Genomic DNA, 15,857 nt, shown 5'->3' with positions numbered 1-15,857 from the left:
TTTCTCTCCGCAAAATTTTATTTGGTCCAGAGAGGGTTAAAGTTGTACGTTTATTGAATAAAAGATAGAAGTTGTAATTTTTGCACCATTTCAGTACGATATCCTCAAGATTAAAAAGTCTATTTTCTAAGTTTGAAATTATTAATAATTTTTTTGTTGGAAATTATTAAGTATATTTAAAGTGTGGCCATAATACACTTTCATACATTTAAACATAATTGTTCTATATTACAATGCATTCTTTTACCATTTTAGTTAGTCCGCCTTAAACACTTACCATAACTCCTTAAAAGATACAAATCTAAGTTTAACTATATTTGTTTGTCTCTGTTGAAAATGGAAACATGCAATACCAAAAGGAAAGTTATGAATTCACTAAAGCACTACCTGTAAAACGCCACCAGGTGTCAGCATCGTTCGGTTCAACTCCTGCTCCTCTGCAACGCGTGCCTACTTTTACGACACACTGGTCATAGTCATTTCAGTCAGTCACGATTATTCAAATATTACATAACATGAAATTTGTCCGTCCGTAAGTATTCATGATGAACCTATATACCCCACAATGAGGCAGTTGTGTTTTGGTCACAATACAGTTCTTCACTGTAATCTCTGTTCTGTTTAAAATATTAAGATTCGAAAAACCACTAGAGGTCAGTGTGCGCCCTTAAAACGGCGCATCACATCTGGAGCGAAAAGATTTGTCTGTCTGTCTGTCTGTTTGCCTCCCTGGCTGTCTGTCTCCCTGCGAATGGGAATAGAAATGCTTTGTTGTTCTATTTTCCAAGACAACAAGAGGCAGGATGATTTTCATATCCTCTGAGGATGTGGTTTTCCCCAACCATTAGTCCTTCTGTCACTTTATCTGTAAACAGGATTACACAAACAGTAACAAGATGACTTTCACAACCCCCCCCCCAAAAAAAAAAAGAAAAAGGAATATAAAACATCAGTGATGAATGTGGCGTGGGCTCAGGAGGAATCCATTAAATGTTTGGGGCTCCCCCCCCCCCACTCCTCTTTTCAGTCTTCACAGTGAAAGCGGCTAATGTCTTTATTTTATTTACTTTACTAGTGATTTTCTATTGTTCCACGTGCAGTCACTGTGTGCGCAAAAAAAAAAAACTCACATTATCCCACAAATATATATGTCGATTAATTTCTAGTAGTTTCCATGTGTTGCTGGTTCAGAACTGATATATATAGCGATTTTTTTGTTTTTTTTTTGTTGCAGTTTCACACTGCAACCCAGCACGTGGACATTGTGGACAAAGAGACGTTCAGCGGCGTGAGTCTGGTGAACATCTGCACAAAATACAGAGAAGACTCGGTCCTCGAACGTTTCCCTTCTCGAACAAATCGGTTTTCGAACGAAAATTTCAAGATTTTATTTTGTTTTTTTGCTTCCGTTTTCGAACGAAAATCAGTACCTGAACACCTGCGACAAAACACGGAAATGACGTAGCGCGCACGGCCCGACCACGGCGAGCGTTCTTATTGTGTATAACGCAGCCCCTGTATGCAGACGTGGGAAATATCGATTCGGTTTTTGAACAAATCAGGTCTCGAACCGCCTTCTGGAACGGATTGTGGTCGAGGACCGAGGTTGTACTGTAATGAGATCCCAAGATAGAGAATTTTCACCAAGGAACTTTTTGATAAGACAAAAACCCCTGTTGGATTTTCTAGAATTGTTTTTACTGATTCGGCACAGTGGCTCAGCTGGAAAGTGTTAGCCTCACAGTTCTCAGATACAGTGTTTGAATCCCATCTAAGGCCTTACTTTTGGGGATTTTGCACGTTCTTCTTGTAGTTGTGACGGTTTTCTACAGGTAACTCCTGTTTGGTTTTGTCTATTAATTCCACAGGTGTTTTTCTGTTCCAGACATTTTTTTAAAAAGATGCAACCACAGAAGGGTACCAGTGACAGCAAAGCAGAAACTTGCGATGTCGGCCTTGGAACAGGCAGTGGAACTTTGCCGCGACACGGGAGAGAGAGAGAGAGACGGGCCGTTCAGTTCAGTAGCAAGGCAAATTCCAGCAGTGTTGAACGCCCTCAAATGTCAGTATCGCCCTTTCGTTCCCTCCCCCCTTCGTGTCTCCATCAGCCATCTGCAACGGCTGAGTAGTTTTACTTTGAGTATGACAGTTGAAATTTTTATATTGCCCATTAAAAATGCCGGTGCAGTTAAAGTTGTTTTTATGATGACAGTTGCGTCAGGAACAACTTATTTTGTATGATTTCTTATGGGTGAAACATGACTGATTTCAGAATAAGAATCCTCTTTATTTGCTAAGTATGTAAAAAAAAAAAAAATGTCTCGGGTTGAACTTAATTTGACTTTTTCAAATCCTTTGAATGCACGTCCAACTGTGCAATGTCTCGGTACTTTTTGCACAACGTGCTATTCTTGGGAGGGATTGGAATTGCTTTTTAAACAGACGTCTGTCTTCCTTGTGTGGTTCCCATTTTGTACATCTTGAGCGCAAAATGACATCTGACAGTTGATCAATAGCTTAAAATTGCAAGCCTTTAAACAGATGGGGAGGGGGGGGGGACAGCAGGTTGCAAGATAGCAGTGAGACTGGAAGTCATAGAAAAGCATTGAAGTGAAAGAAATGACATTGGCATGGTGGGTCAGCTGGTAAAGCGCTGGCCTCACAGTTCTGAGGTCCCGGGTTCAATCCTGTCCCGACTAAAAATGTTCTATATAATTTGTACAGAACAACTATGGGAATTCTACAGAACAATAGAATTTCTATAGGACTTGGGTCCTAAAGTTCTACAGTTCAGTGATTTCCAACCTTTGTAGAGCCGAGGCACATATTTTACAATTGAAAAATCCTACGGCACGCCAACAAAAGTAAATATCTCCAAAAATGGATCGATTAATTACTGTATGTACTTCCTGCCATCTAAGTGAAGAGGATCTGTCTGTCATTATGCCTCACTGGCATAAATAGATGAATAAAGATACATTATTTTTCGGAATAAATGTTGGGTTTTTTTTAGCAATTACATAAAATTGGATAAGTTCCCACGGTACACTAATGTACCCCAGCACACTGTTCTAGTTCTTTAGAAATTCCTTAGAAATGATCTACAGAATTTTTTTTTTAGCAGGGGGACCCACCTGTGTGGAGTTTGCACGTTCTCCCCGTGACTGCGTGGGTTTTCTTCGGGCACTCCGGTTTCCTCCCAAATCCCAAAAACATTCATTTGACACTGTAAATTGCCCCTAGGTGTGATTGTGAGTGCGGCTGTTTGTCTCTAAATGCCCTGCGATTGGCTGGCAACCAGCTCAGGGTGTACCCCGCCTCCTGCCCATTGGCAGCTGGGATAGGCTCCAGCACTTCCCGCGAGCCTTGTGAGGATAAGCGGCTAAGAAAATGGATGGATAAAAAAAAACCATTGAAAATAACACTGTACTGACACATTTAGGCACAGGTGTCAAACTCAAGGACCGGGGGCCAGATGCGGGCTGCCTCTTGATTTTATGTGGCCCGCAAAGGCAAATCATGTGTACCAACTCCCATGATTTTTATTCAAATCTGGACCCAAATTTCAAATTGCCATATCATAAACAACGGCATTGAGCTATTGCAAGCATTTTTGTGTTACCAAATATCAACAATAGTTGGGAGTGCAACTGTTGTCTGTCTCCATGTGGCCTGTGATTGGCTGGCAACCAGTTCAGGGTGTACCCCATCTCCTGGGATAGGCTCCAGCACTCCCCACGACCCTCGTGAGGATATTTAGCAAATAAAATGGATAGATGGATGACCTATAGACTTTTTGTGACGTTTGGCATGTGCGTAGTTATTGTCAGAAGAGAGGAAATTGTGCAAAAAAGTCCTGCAACCTTGAACTATTGATTATTTAAAACTTTAAAGAAGATCCTGTAAAGGTGCATTTGAGGTTTATCCTGAATTTTCCCCCTATAGCAAAGTTTCTGTGAGCGTTACAGTGAAGGATCTTTGGGAGGGGGGGCTGCGGGGGCGCCCCCTCCTCAACAGTGCAGCGGTTTCGGGGATGGAAGTGAGGGGGGGGGGCGCACAAAGGAGAAGGGAAGACACCGAAGGGGGAGGAAGACTGCGCAATCCCCGCCCACCGGCGTCTGATCCTTCCTTCCTTTACGTGGAGTAAAGAGAAAAAAGGGCGAGCGTAAAGGATCAGAAACAAGCAGGACACGCGAGAGCGCAAAGACGAGGGAGGAAGGGGAGGGAGGGAGCCACTCGAGACAGCAAGCGAAACCACGATGGCAGTATCCACGGCGCCTCCACTCCCGATCGTGTCCGAGCAGCGCACACCTCAACCCGGGTCGACCGCGGCACGGAGCCCGCAGGCGCGCGGCGGCACGCAGCCGAGTCCGGACGAATGAGCGGCGGGCAAACATGAGGGTCATCTTGGTCCAAAACGCCGGTTTCGTCGCAGCTTTCTCGCCTCGTCGATGTGAGTCAGTGATGTTGGCAGCGTTCGGGAGCGCAAGATGATGCGAGCGAGCCCCAAATGACACACGGACAGACCTTACGAGTCGATTGAGGAGTAGCCCATGTGATAATTTATGAGTAGAGGCACATTATATACTATATACCATCTTTAAGTCGAACGAGCTTCTGGATTAATATTATAATACGTTATTATTACGCAAATAATATCCTTTTTTTCATTGAAATAAACATTTTTTGTAGACTTTTGTGTGCTAAGTAGATGATTAAATAGCGTCGTTAACATGACAGAGTAAACGCTCTGTTGGATCTTTTTTTATTTTTATTTTTTTTTAAAGACAATCTGGAAACGTTTGCTTCCACGTGGACGAATATGACAAGTAGCTTGCGTGTTATTCCTTGTAATTTATTTATTTATTAATATTATTAGGCCTATAAGTATTACTGTATATTATTATTATTTTTGTTTAGTGCAAGATAGCCGGTGATAGAATAACGCGCGATCCGATTAGTGAGATGGAAACCGCGTGCTTGGTGCCGCGCCGGGGGGCGAGCCGCTCCGAGCCCCCCGGCGGAGGCCAGAGCTGCGGGGGCGAGTCCCGTCCTCCGCCGCCGCACGCCGCGCGCTCGCCCGAGGAATCCCCGACCGGCGACGGCCGGAGGAACCCCGGCGTGAAGAAGCACCACCACAAGCACAACCTCAAGCACCGCTACGAGTTGCTGGAGACGCTGGGGAGAGGCACGTACGGCAAAGTGAAGAAGGCCATTGAACGCCACTCCGGCAGAGAGGTAAACATTACACAAACGCATCATATTGGTCATATAATGTATACTCAAGCTACTTTCACTCTTACTGTATACAGCGGTGTCAAACTCATCTTTGTCAAGGGCCACATTGTAGTTATGGTTTCCCTCAAAGGGCCATTATGACTGTGAACACATATATCCATTCATTTTCTGAGGCGCTTATCCTCACAAGGGTTGCGGGAGTGCTGCAGCCCATCCCGGCAACCATCGGGAAGGAGGCTGGGTACACACTGAACTGGTTGCCAGCCAATCGCAGGGCACATGGAAACGGACAACCATTCACCCTTACAGTCACACCTAAGGACGATTTAGAGTCTCCAATAAATGCATGTTTTTTGGGGATGTGGGAGGAAACCGGAATGCCCGGAGAAAACCCACCCAGGCACGGGGAGAACATGCAAACTCCACACAGGCGGGGCCGGGAGTTGAACCTCGGTCCTCAGAAGTGTGAGACAGATGCTCTAAGCAGTCTTTCAGTGTTCAAAATGTATTTTAAAAAGAGGTCTGGTTACAAAAAAATGCTCGCAATGTCTCAATTTTGCCATTTTCTTGTTAGGAAGAAACATTAAGTCAACGTAGATGATTTGCTTTCACTGGCCACTTAAAATGATGTGTTGGGCCTGATCTGGCCCCCGGGGCTTGAGTTTGACACCTGTACTGTATGAAATGTGCACTCCTTGAAATGTCCAGTATGAGGATGTAACAAATGGCCACAATTATTTCATCATTAAGTAGACACACAAGTACACTTTTTGATATCATAAAAGTCGACCCAGTGCTCGTTTGCTCTTTGACGACATGCGACATAAAATGTGATTTTTCTCTCTCAGTTCGACCACTGTATATGTTAATAACAGAAGAAAGTATATTATGTGCTGAGAAGTAATATGATCCATAATGGCGACTTATCAAAGTGGGTATAGTGTATAATAAACTGTAAATAATTTTGTACATGGCCGCTGTGGCGAGCTCTTAAGGGACAACCGGCAAATCATGAAAGCTTTTGCACCAAAGTACATTTCAGGGTCATTGCAGTACATTTGTTTTTGCTCTGATTTAAGTACATCGATTGAATCAGCACTTTTGCAAAACTACGGAGTCCCTAAAGGGACATTGAAAAAAATAAACTAACGGGTTTCTCATTGTAATGACTAACTAGTCCATTGCATGTGTGCATGTATAAAAGACCCTGATTCCTTATTTAGGAAGCTACGGAGCCCCTAAAGGGACATTGAAAGAAAAGAAAAACTAACTGGTTTCTCGTTGTAATGAGCAACTAGTCCATTCCATGTGTGCATGTATAAAAGACCCGTATTCCTTATTCAGGAAGCTACCGCTAGCAGGTAAATAAGCTACGACTACCTGAATGCAAGAAGCTACAGCTAGCAGGTAAATAAGCTACGACCCATAGGTAGCCATTTATCGACACTCTCATTGTAATGAGTAACTTATTCTTGAGTTGCAATGAGTAACGTGATAAGTAAGTTACTCATTACAATGAGTAAGTTAATCATTACAATGACAAAGTTACTCTACTCATTACAATGGCAAAGTTACTCATTACAATGAGTAAGTTTCTCATCGTAATGAGTAACTCGTCCATTGCATGTGTGCATGTATAAAAGACCCCTTTCTTATTCAGGAAGGTAAATAAGCAATGACCCATAGGTAGCCGTTTTTCGACACTCTCATTGTAATGAGTAACTTACTTATGAGTTACAAAGAGTAACTCGCTCATGAGTGAGTTACAATGAGTAACTTGCTCATGAGTAAGTTACTCATTGTAATGAGTAATGTAATGAGTAAGTTACTCAGTACAATGGGTAACTTATGAGTAACTTACTCATTGTAATGAGTAACTCACTTATGAGTTACAAAGCGTAAATTGGTCATGAGTGAGTTACAATTAGTAACTTGCTCATGAGTAAGTTAATCATTGTAATGAGTAAGTTAGTCATTGTAATGAGTAACGTAATGAGTAAGTTACTCAGTACAATGAGTAACTTATTCAGTACAATGAGTAACTTATTCATGGTTAACTTACTCATTGTAACTTACTCATGAGTAACTTACTCATTGTAATGAGTAACTCACTTATGAGTTGCAAAGAGTAAATTGGTCATGAGTGAGTTACAATTAGTAACTTGCTCATGAGTAAGTTAATCATTGTAATGAGTAAGTTAGTCATTGTAATGAGTAACGTAATGAGTAAGTTACTCAGTACAATGAGTAACTTATTCAGTACAATGAGTAACTTATTCGTGGTTAACTTACTCATTGTAACTTACTCATGAGTAACTTACGCATTGTAATGAGGAACTTACACATTGTTATGAGTAACCTAATAAGTAAGTTACTCATTACAATGAGTAAGTTACTCATTGCAATGACAAAGTTACTCATGACAATGAGTAACTTACTGATTACAATGAGAAGCCTTTTTTTTTTTTTTTCTTTTTAATGTCCTTTTAGGGGCTCCGTACATACCTGTACATCGACTTAAATACAGAGTGTGAGTACTTTCACCACCTTTGGCAATGTCTTATCATCAGCATTCATGCGCCCCCTCGCTACTGGGAATCCACGCCGGCTCCTTCTCCAAAGGCCCCATGGAGCCAAGTGCACGCAGGCCTCAGCCTATGCAGGGGCCTCACGACAGGATGCTGGAGTGCAAACCGGGCTAGTCGCTCTCTGACCCCAGTGACCCCCGCCAACTAACGCCTCATAGACTTGTGCTCTTACTGGCCACAATATTAGGCACACCTGCAGAAAATACATAAGAGAGCAAGAGACGCATAAGAAAATATGTCAGTTGACTTCTGCTTTGTTCTTATGCCAAAACAAGGACAGGTAAAGTACCCCAACCCCACCCTCAGTTGTTTGTTTATGCAAAACACGTCGCCCCCCCCCCCTTGACGACAGCGTCATCACGTCTGAGATGTACGGTGCCCCACTGGCCCCCGTACGTCCGACTATTTCCATGTGTGGCAAAATTCGACCCCGTATGCCCAACCTGGCAGGACACGAGGAACTTTCCATGGGCTGAGAATACCGAGCGGGGGAACTAAATATAGGTCACCAGTGTGTCCCCCTCGCCCCACTCCCCGACACCAGCGTCAACCCCACCAATATTTGGCAGCCCCCTGGCCTTCCCTCCATGGTTGACTTAGTTTTGTTATCGACGTTGCCACAGTTTCACTGCGACATGTTTTGTTCATTATATTGAGCAATGTATACTTGTGGTATATCGTACAGATAGTGGGTTAGCTCATGCTTGGCTTTAAGGGAGTCTGGATATGATTACTTACTAGAAAGCTGCACTCGAAGGCAGTTAAAATGACCCCCCCCCCCCAAAAAAAAAATAAAAAAAAGTCACGCAAAAGCATATCAGAACTGCAGGGAAATCAGCATATCCAAATTGCAATATATAATCAATCAAATGTCTTTTGGACTTTTCAGCTTGTGAACCAAACTACAGACCCCAACTTCATTCCAGCGGTTTATTTTAGACTTCATTTCAAGAGTTCATTTCTTTCAATTGAGTTTTCCAGTTCTGAGGTCCCGAGTTCAATCCCGGACCCGCCTATGTGGAGTTTGCATGTTCTCCCTGTGCCTGCGTGAGTTTTCTCCGCGTACTCTGGTTTCCTCCCACTTTCCAAAAAAACATGCAACATTAATTGGACACTCTAAATTGCCCCTCGGTTTGATTGTGAGTGCGGCTGTTTGTCTCGTTGTGGTCTGCGATTGGTTGGTAACCAATTCAGGGTGTATCCCGCCTCCTGTCCGTTGACAGCTGGGAGAGCCTCCAGCACTCCCAGCGACCCTCGTGAGGATAAGCGGCGAAGAAAATGGATGGATGGATAAAGCAACCATTTGAACAGGGGTTGTTTTATCCACTGTGCAATGCACCGTGTAAGTTGAGTTAATAATCAATCATGAAATACAGTTATTCTGATTTTTTTTGGGAGGGGGTGGAATTATGACACTTTCGAATAATTAAAAAGGACCAATCAATTTGACCCGGGAACATTTTTTTGCTGTTCATGAGAAACAACAAAACAGGATTTTTAAACTGATTAAAAAGTCAGAATCCATCCATCCATCCATTTTCTTTGCCGCTTATCCTCACGAGGGTCGCGGGGAGTGCTGGAGCCTATCCCAGCTGTCAACAGGCGGGAGGCGGGGTACACCCTGAACTGATTGCCAGCCACTCGCAGGGCACATGAAGACAGACAGCCGCACTCATAATCACACCTTGGCGCAATTTAGAGTGTCCAATCAATGTTGCATGTTTATGGGATGTGGCCGGAGAAAACCACGCAGGCACGGGGAGAACATGCAAACTCCAAACAGGCGGGTTCCGGGATTGAACCCGGGACCTCAGAACTGTGAGGCCAACGCTTTAAATGTACCTGACCTCTGAACCCAACAGCGAGGATGTTGTAGTAGAAGCAGCGGCGAAACTGTTACGCAATGGACTCTGCACACGTCCAGGTCACGCAACCCGAGAAAAGCAGCAGATAGAAGGGACGCCTGTGGAAAGGCTTGCCGACACTCAAGGAAGACTGATGACACGGGGGCACAGTCGGCACGTCAGCAAAAGTGCAAGTGCGCGATTGTCTGCTTTTATCGCCGTGACCTTGTGCTGAGAGTGGGAATCCGAAGCCGAATGAAGCGCAGTTAATCACGGGGTGGCCATGTGTTTACGCAAGTCTCTGGATTGAATTTTAATATTTTTATAGAGCGGTTAGACAGGTGTGCGTGTTCATATCGCGTCTGCTGTCAAGATGAGTAAATGGGAAAGGAACTGGAGTCCCGACCTTTCGCTGCAGCCTCATTCAAGCGATGCACCTTTTAGTGGCAACCAGCCAACGTGGTATGAGCATCATATTAAGTGAAAGTTTGGAAGTTCGTGCCAAGTTGAACATATCTTGCGTCCGATATTTAAGCGGGAGTGTCGTGTTGCACATGGCTTGACTGATCGCTGGCACGGGATCAACCCTCACTCAATGTCTTCACAAACTCCCTGTGATTGCCTGGCAACCACCGTGGGCTGCGATGCGCCTTTTGCCCCTCAGTCATCTGAAGTCGACTCCCAGCTCTTGCAATTTTGGAGAATTGGATAAGTGGCATTGAAAATGTACGGATACGGATTGCCCCACCTTAGAAATAATTTCACTCTGAGCAAAGACGTGGAAACAATCTTGTGATACAAAAAGTAAGCGTGATGTCATCAGTCATCTACCAGAACCGCTGAAGAGAGCTTTTAATGGACCTTTCCGACTGGCGATCTTAAGCTCCGCCCCCTTAGCTACAGTTGCCATGTCCCACAAGCTTCCAAAATGGCGACGGAACAGAACAGGTTTGAACTGGATACTCTATCGCGTATTCCAGATAATATTGGGGTATGTTTTTTGCCAAATGCGTCAGAGAGTCAAGAGAGTTCTACAGAGAGGTCTCAAATATTTCGCTCAAGGATATGTACACAGAATTAAGATTTTGGACAGAGCAAGACGCAGTGTCAGAGTTACAGCAAAACGTTGGCGATCGATGCGAAAAAGTTTGACGCCTCACAAACTTCATCTTGAAATCCAACAGGATAAAATAATGGAATCGTACTGCGCATGTAAAGCAGGGTGAGTAGGTTTTTACTTGGAAATCACGAGAAATATCATTGTAGTCTTTATAAGTGAGTGGGTGTATTCATTTGACTTGGCTCGTAATGGAAGCCAGTGCTCTGTCTTTAAAGTCCGATGTGATACAAATAGGCAAATAGACATTTCTCTTGCATGACATTGCGCATTTCCGTATCACTAACCTGAGTCTTCGGCATAAAACATGACATACTTCATTCAGCAGGTCAATGATACACTAACAAAGTGAAAGTTGTTCCCCTGCAATGTATAAAGCATTGATAATAATTCAATCAAACTAAGAGTAGATACTTATCCCTCACTTACCTTCAAACATACAGCCTAGTGTTTTTTGATACTCTTCAGATTTAGTTGTACGTGGGCTCTTCCGCGAGCCTTAATGCATCGTAGATACTTCGTCAACTGTGTTTTAGGCTTTGGAAAATGCCGCTTGTAACCTAGCAGGATATCTTTCATCAAAGCGCATCTGAGGACCATTTTCTTCGTAACATTAACTTTTCGAAGCGCACGCTACTGACAACCAGTATTGCTTGTGGGACAACATGGCGGCAGGGGCGTGTCAAACCAGGGGTTAAGCCAATGCGGCTATCTGATTGGCTATTATTGTACGAGTAATTGAAAGGTCAGAAAGGTCCATTGTGACCGTTATTAAGTGTGGTGGTGTTCTACTCCAATCCTTTAGGTGGCAATAATGAATGTTGCAAGTGATGCCAATTCCAACTACCACTCAAAGTTAGCTTTTTTACCCCATTCTTTGTGCTACATCACTGCCCCACTTGTCCCCAGTGTAACTTAACAAGACTTTACCGTATTTTCCCCACTATAGGAAGCACCCAGGAGTCATTAATTTTCTCAAAAGCTGACAGTGCGCCTTATAATCAGGTGCGCCTTATATATGGAAAAATATTGAGCCTTTGGTGCAGCCCATCTAATGGATGCATAATGGACCCCAGGCTCTACTCTAGTGTCTATTCTATGCGCCTTATATATGAAAAAAGCTTTAAAATAAGCCAGTCATTGAAGGTGCGCCTAATAATGCGGTGCGCCTTATAGTGCGGAAAATACGGTAACTCGTTGGAAAAAATTCCTGATGCACAATGTTGTCCAGATCTGCACCAAAATGTTATGAGCTCTGGATTGTTTGAAAAACAAAAACAAGGCAATTGTGAAGCGCGTGTGAACGCTGCACGAGCAAACCATGGCTTGTGGGCTGGAAATCATTTACAGTGTGCAACCAAACAAACCCAAAGGCGACCGGCACATCACATGACTGAAAAGTGGGGCTAAAAAGGGTGGCTCCCGCAAGGAAAGCCTGTCTTCAAAGCACAACAGCATTATATTATTACAAATCTTAAGCGTTGCGTTACATCATCCCTCAACAATGGAGAGGAACGGGAAAGGGAAAACGCTGACATTCCGCCATTCTATGCACCGCCGTTGATGAAGTATTACTATCTTTGGCTCGTACAAGAATACATTTCTCCGCAAAAGCGACGGGCCTCTTCCTCCCCCTCACCGCGAACTGTGACTCAAGCCCGACGCGATACATAAGAGACACCGGGGAGCTCGCGATGAATCCTTCGACGGTTTTAATGACCTCAGAACGAGCGAGATGTTGGGCTCCAGTGAAGCGAAGCACCGATTTTCACTTCAAACGGACTGTAGCAAACCGGATGGGGGAGGGGGGGGGGGGTCGGTCCCATACCTGGCAGGGGCCATCGTGGGCTGCGGGGTGGCGCCTGATGACTGTGAGTGACAGTAATAGGGTTCCACTTCAGGACAAGCGGAGCGGTGTCAGCCAGCTGGCAAGCGGACGGTCTGCGGTCCCGTTTAATGATCCACGTCGGGGTCAGTCCGGGACAACACGAGGAGATACACAACAGATACCTGGCTTGCTCTCAAGGCCCTTTTTCTGGGTCTGTGTGCTCTTTCGACGGGTTAGCATTGCGACGCTGAATTGGTGTTATCAAAACTTCGGGTGGATTGCTCCCCACTGTAAAAAAAAAAAAAAAAAAAAAAGGGAGAAAATGCTAACTTTGTTATGCACGCAAACAATCCATTGAAGTTCCATGGCTCATTAAAAGGTTCAGATTACATTCCCATCAGAACATTTTTAAGAACAATTTTGTGTTTTTGCAAACTTACATTGAAAATATCAACAAACAAACAAAAAATACATTACGATAAAATTACATACCAAGCCAACTAGTCAATTTAAAATGTCTCTTCCATCTTCATTTCATTTTTTTTTAACCCACAATCATATCCCTGTTTTTCGCGGTGTAAAACTGAATTATTGCTTGCGGAATATCTTACGCAATGCATGTTGAAAGTTGAATGATGCTCCCGAACAGTTTTAGGGTTAACATTATGCTACCGCCGATATTTAAAATACAGAATTAGCTTTTGCGCAATGTATCTTCTGTCCTTTCATCCTCAATCAATTTTTTTTTTAACTCAAAAAAGGGAAAATCTGGTCCAGTTTCACCACTTTTTCTCCAATTGTTCACATACTCGGTGTTTGTAATTCTGAGTGTACCGCTTTAAAATGGAGGGGGGGGGCGGTGTCAGGTAAACGAGGAAGTAAGAGTGTGTGGCCCGGTGTGGTCGAGCAGCAACTCTTTGTAAGAGGCGTTGTTTAAAAAAATAAAAGACGTCAGCCTGTAGTTCACTGCGCTGGATCTGTTTTCCTCTGCGACAAGTGCACAAATGCGCAGTTGCGCAGCTTAGAGGGAACATTGCATGCAAACTTTATAGGTCGTTACTTTGGTATTTTCTAAATTAGTGAATTCCTGATTTCATCAAACCAGGAGGATGACTCACCTTCTGCACCGCTTCATTTTAGAGATAAAACACTCATAAATCTAATGAGGTTTAAAAAAAAAAAAACTTTGGCCAATTTTGAATGTAGCACCTGGACCCGCGGGGCTCCATCTCGTTTATTATAGTATCATTTCTTTCAATTCTATGTAATCAAAGCATGCCCTGGAAGAGAACCATTCCGGTTTGGGGTTATTTTTATTGATGTACAGAGTAATTAGCTTGGCACTGGCTACCGCCTGCGGTTTGGGCCGCGTGGAATATAAACCAGGGCTCCTCAGAAGACTTGCGCTGAGATAGCAGAGGACAAAAGTTTAAACTAACAAATGAACGGACTCCGTCGCGGCTGCATCAAAGAAACGCCGGACTTCGCACAAGAATGTCTGCGGCTGCAATTACAGTGACATGTGCGCGACTATATATTTTATCGGTTTATTTGGCGTAGCCTCTCATTTAAGGCGTTGCTTGTAGGCCTGAGGACTGGAACGCGATCCGCAGTAGCGTTGCCACGACAGCTTTGACCTCCTTGTTGGCGACATGGGGAGGCATCAATCACTCAATCCTCCTTTTCCAGATTCCTCCTTCAAAATAAAATCCTCGCAAGCCAAAGTTTTTCAAAAAGGAGGCCAACGCTTCTTTTCTTCTTTCCAAAAATAGAGCATCTAAAAATATGTATGATGACTTACTGTCATTTCAAGGACTCTTGACAGGTGAGGAAACACGGGCAAATGCATGACCCTCTGACCCCCCCCCCCCTGCCAAAAATGACAAAGGACCTTCTCCCCTCTTTTTTGTTTTTAATACTCAGCTGCTCCCAGGTAGACAACCGAAAACTCTCCCAGTGAATTTCCCTCCCTCTCATCTCACGAGGGTGACGCTGACTAATATTGGTTAAATATAGGCTGAGGATGCGGGGCGGGATGGGGGTGGGGGGGGGGGGAACGACACCTGAAGAGCACAAAGCAATCCTGCATTATTGGCACCTATGTTCCAGCACTGTAATTTTGCGTCATGTTTAAAAAGACCCAGAGTAAATTCGACCCGCCTTTCTGACTCGTCTGTGTCAGCAGAAGCAGCTGATGGGTTCAAAGGGTCTTGTCACAAAAGGACCATTCGGAGGGGGGGCAAAATCAGTGTAAAAAGGTGCGCATCTAATGCTAATCAGCTGAAGTCGTAACAAAACAGGACAGTAAATAACTCCCACGAGCCAGTTTAAAGTTCAGTGATAAGATTACAAGCAGCGCAGTGTTGTGTTTTTCCATCTGTATTCTCTGTCGATATCATTAAATCCGTGCAGAAAAGGTGAGCGAAAACTTTAGTTGCGTTTTATTACACGCACGGTGGCTTAATATTTGAACCTCTGGTGTGTATGTATTTGTAAATGCTCTTTTCTGTAGCGCTCGTCGCGGCTGACTGCAAGATGGTGTACAGCAGGGGTTATATTAAAAAAGTGAAAACAATGTGTTAACAATTTTGCCATACATATATTTATCAAAGTGCGGCACGGTAGGCAGCTGGAAAGCGTTGGCCTCACAGTTCTGAGGTCCTGGGTTCAATCCCGGCCCCGCCTGTGTGGAGTTTGCATGTTCTCGACGTGCCTGTGTGGGTTTCCTCCGGGCACTCCGGTTTCCTCCCACATCCCAAAAACATGCAACATGAATTGAACACTCTAAATTGCCCCGAGGTGTGTCACGAACCTCCGGTGCGGCGCTGGACCCAAATGCAGGACTCCAAGATGAGGACATGATGTTGGGCGTAGTTTTATTTTGCTGCTTAAGCTGAGGTCATACATAGTGTAAGCAGTCCGAGAAGGCAGAGGTACAGAAACGTGAGGCTAAGCAGGATCCAAAAGACATGCAGCCAGGTCTGATGACCCGGAGACAAACTAGGAACTAGGACATGACTATTCAACATAAACTGAGACAGGACTAAACTGAAATGGTACAGAAACAGTGTGACAAAGGATAGCTCAACACTACACTATTTTCAGTGGTGGAGATTCCTACTGTCATTGAATGCAACTCACAAACTCAGGGCACAGCGAACTGGTGAATGCCAGTGACCAAAACTCCGACTTAAATACACCATCTAATTACAATCCCAATGTAAAACAGCTGTGAGCGGTGA

The 15,857-nt window shown here is 44.0% G+C and overlaps 1 protein-coding gene and 1 long non-coding RNA gene across 2 annotated transcripts in view; one reads left to right on the top strand and one right to left on the bottom strand.

Moving 5' to 3' along the window:
- The first annotated feature begins 4,132 nt into the window (after nucleotides 1-4,132).
- Nucleotides 4,133-15,857, top strand: part of nuak1b (NUAK family, SNF1-like kinase, 1b) — a 31,619-nt gene continuing 19,894 nt past the window's right edge. Inside the window, exon 1 of the mRNA XM_061823066.1 lies at nucleotides 4,133-5,238. Within this exon, the coding sequence (XP_061679050.1) occupies nucleotides 4,966-5,238 (273 nt within the window). The 5' untranslated portion in view covers nucleotides 4,133-4,965. The remainder of the gene's footprint in view (nucleotides 5,239-15,857) is intronic.
- On the bottom strand, nucleotides 7,734-15,763 carry LOC133502356 (uncharacterized). Its single transcript, XR_009795466.1, has 3 exons — nucleotides 15,428-15,763; nucleotides 12,616-12,903; nucleotides 7,734-8,019 (listed from the first exon to the last, which is right to left on the bottom strand). It is a non-coding gene; the product is annotated as an uncharacterized LOC133502356 (long non-coding RNA).

The sequence above is a fragment of the Syngnathoides biaculeatus genome, chromosome 6 (assembly GCF_019802595.1).
Source record: "Syngnathoides biaculeatus isolate LvHL_M chromosome 6, ASM1980259v1, whole genome shotgun sequence".
In the NCBI taxonomy this organism is placed as follows: Eukaryota; Metazoa; Chordata; class Actinopteri; order Syngnathiformes; family Syngnathidae; genus Syngnathoides; species Syngnathoides biaculeatus.
Note: the sequence above shows the minus strand (reverse complement) of the source record. Positions and strands in the feature narration are given on the sequence as shown.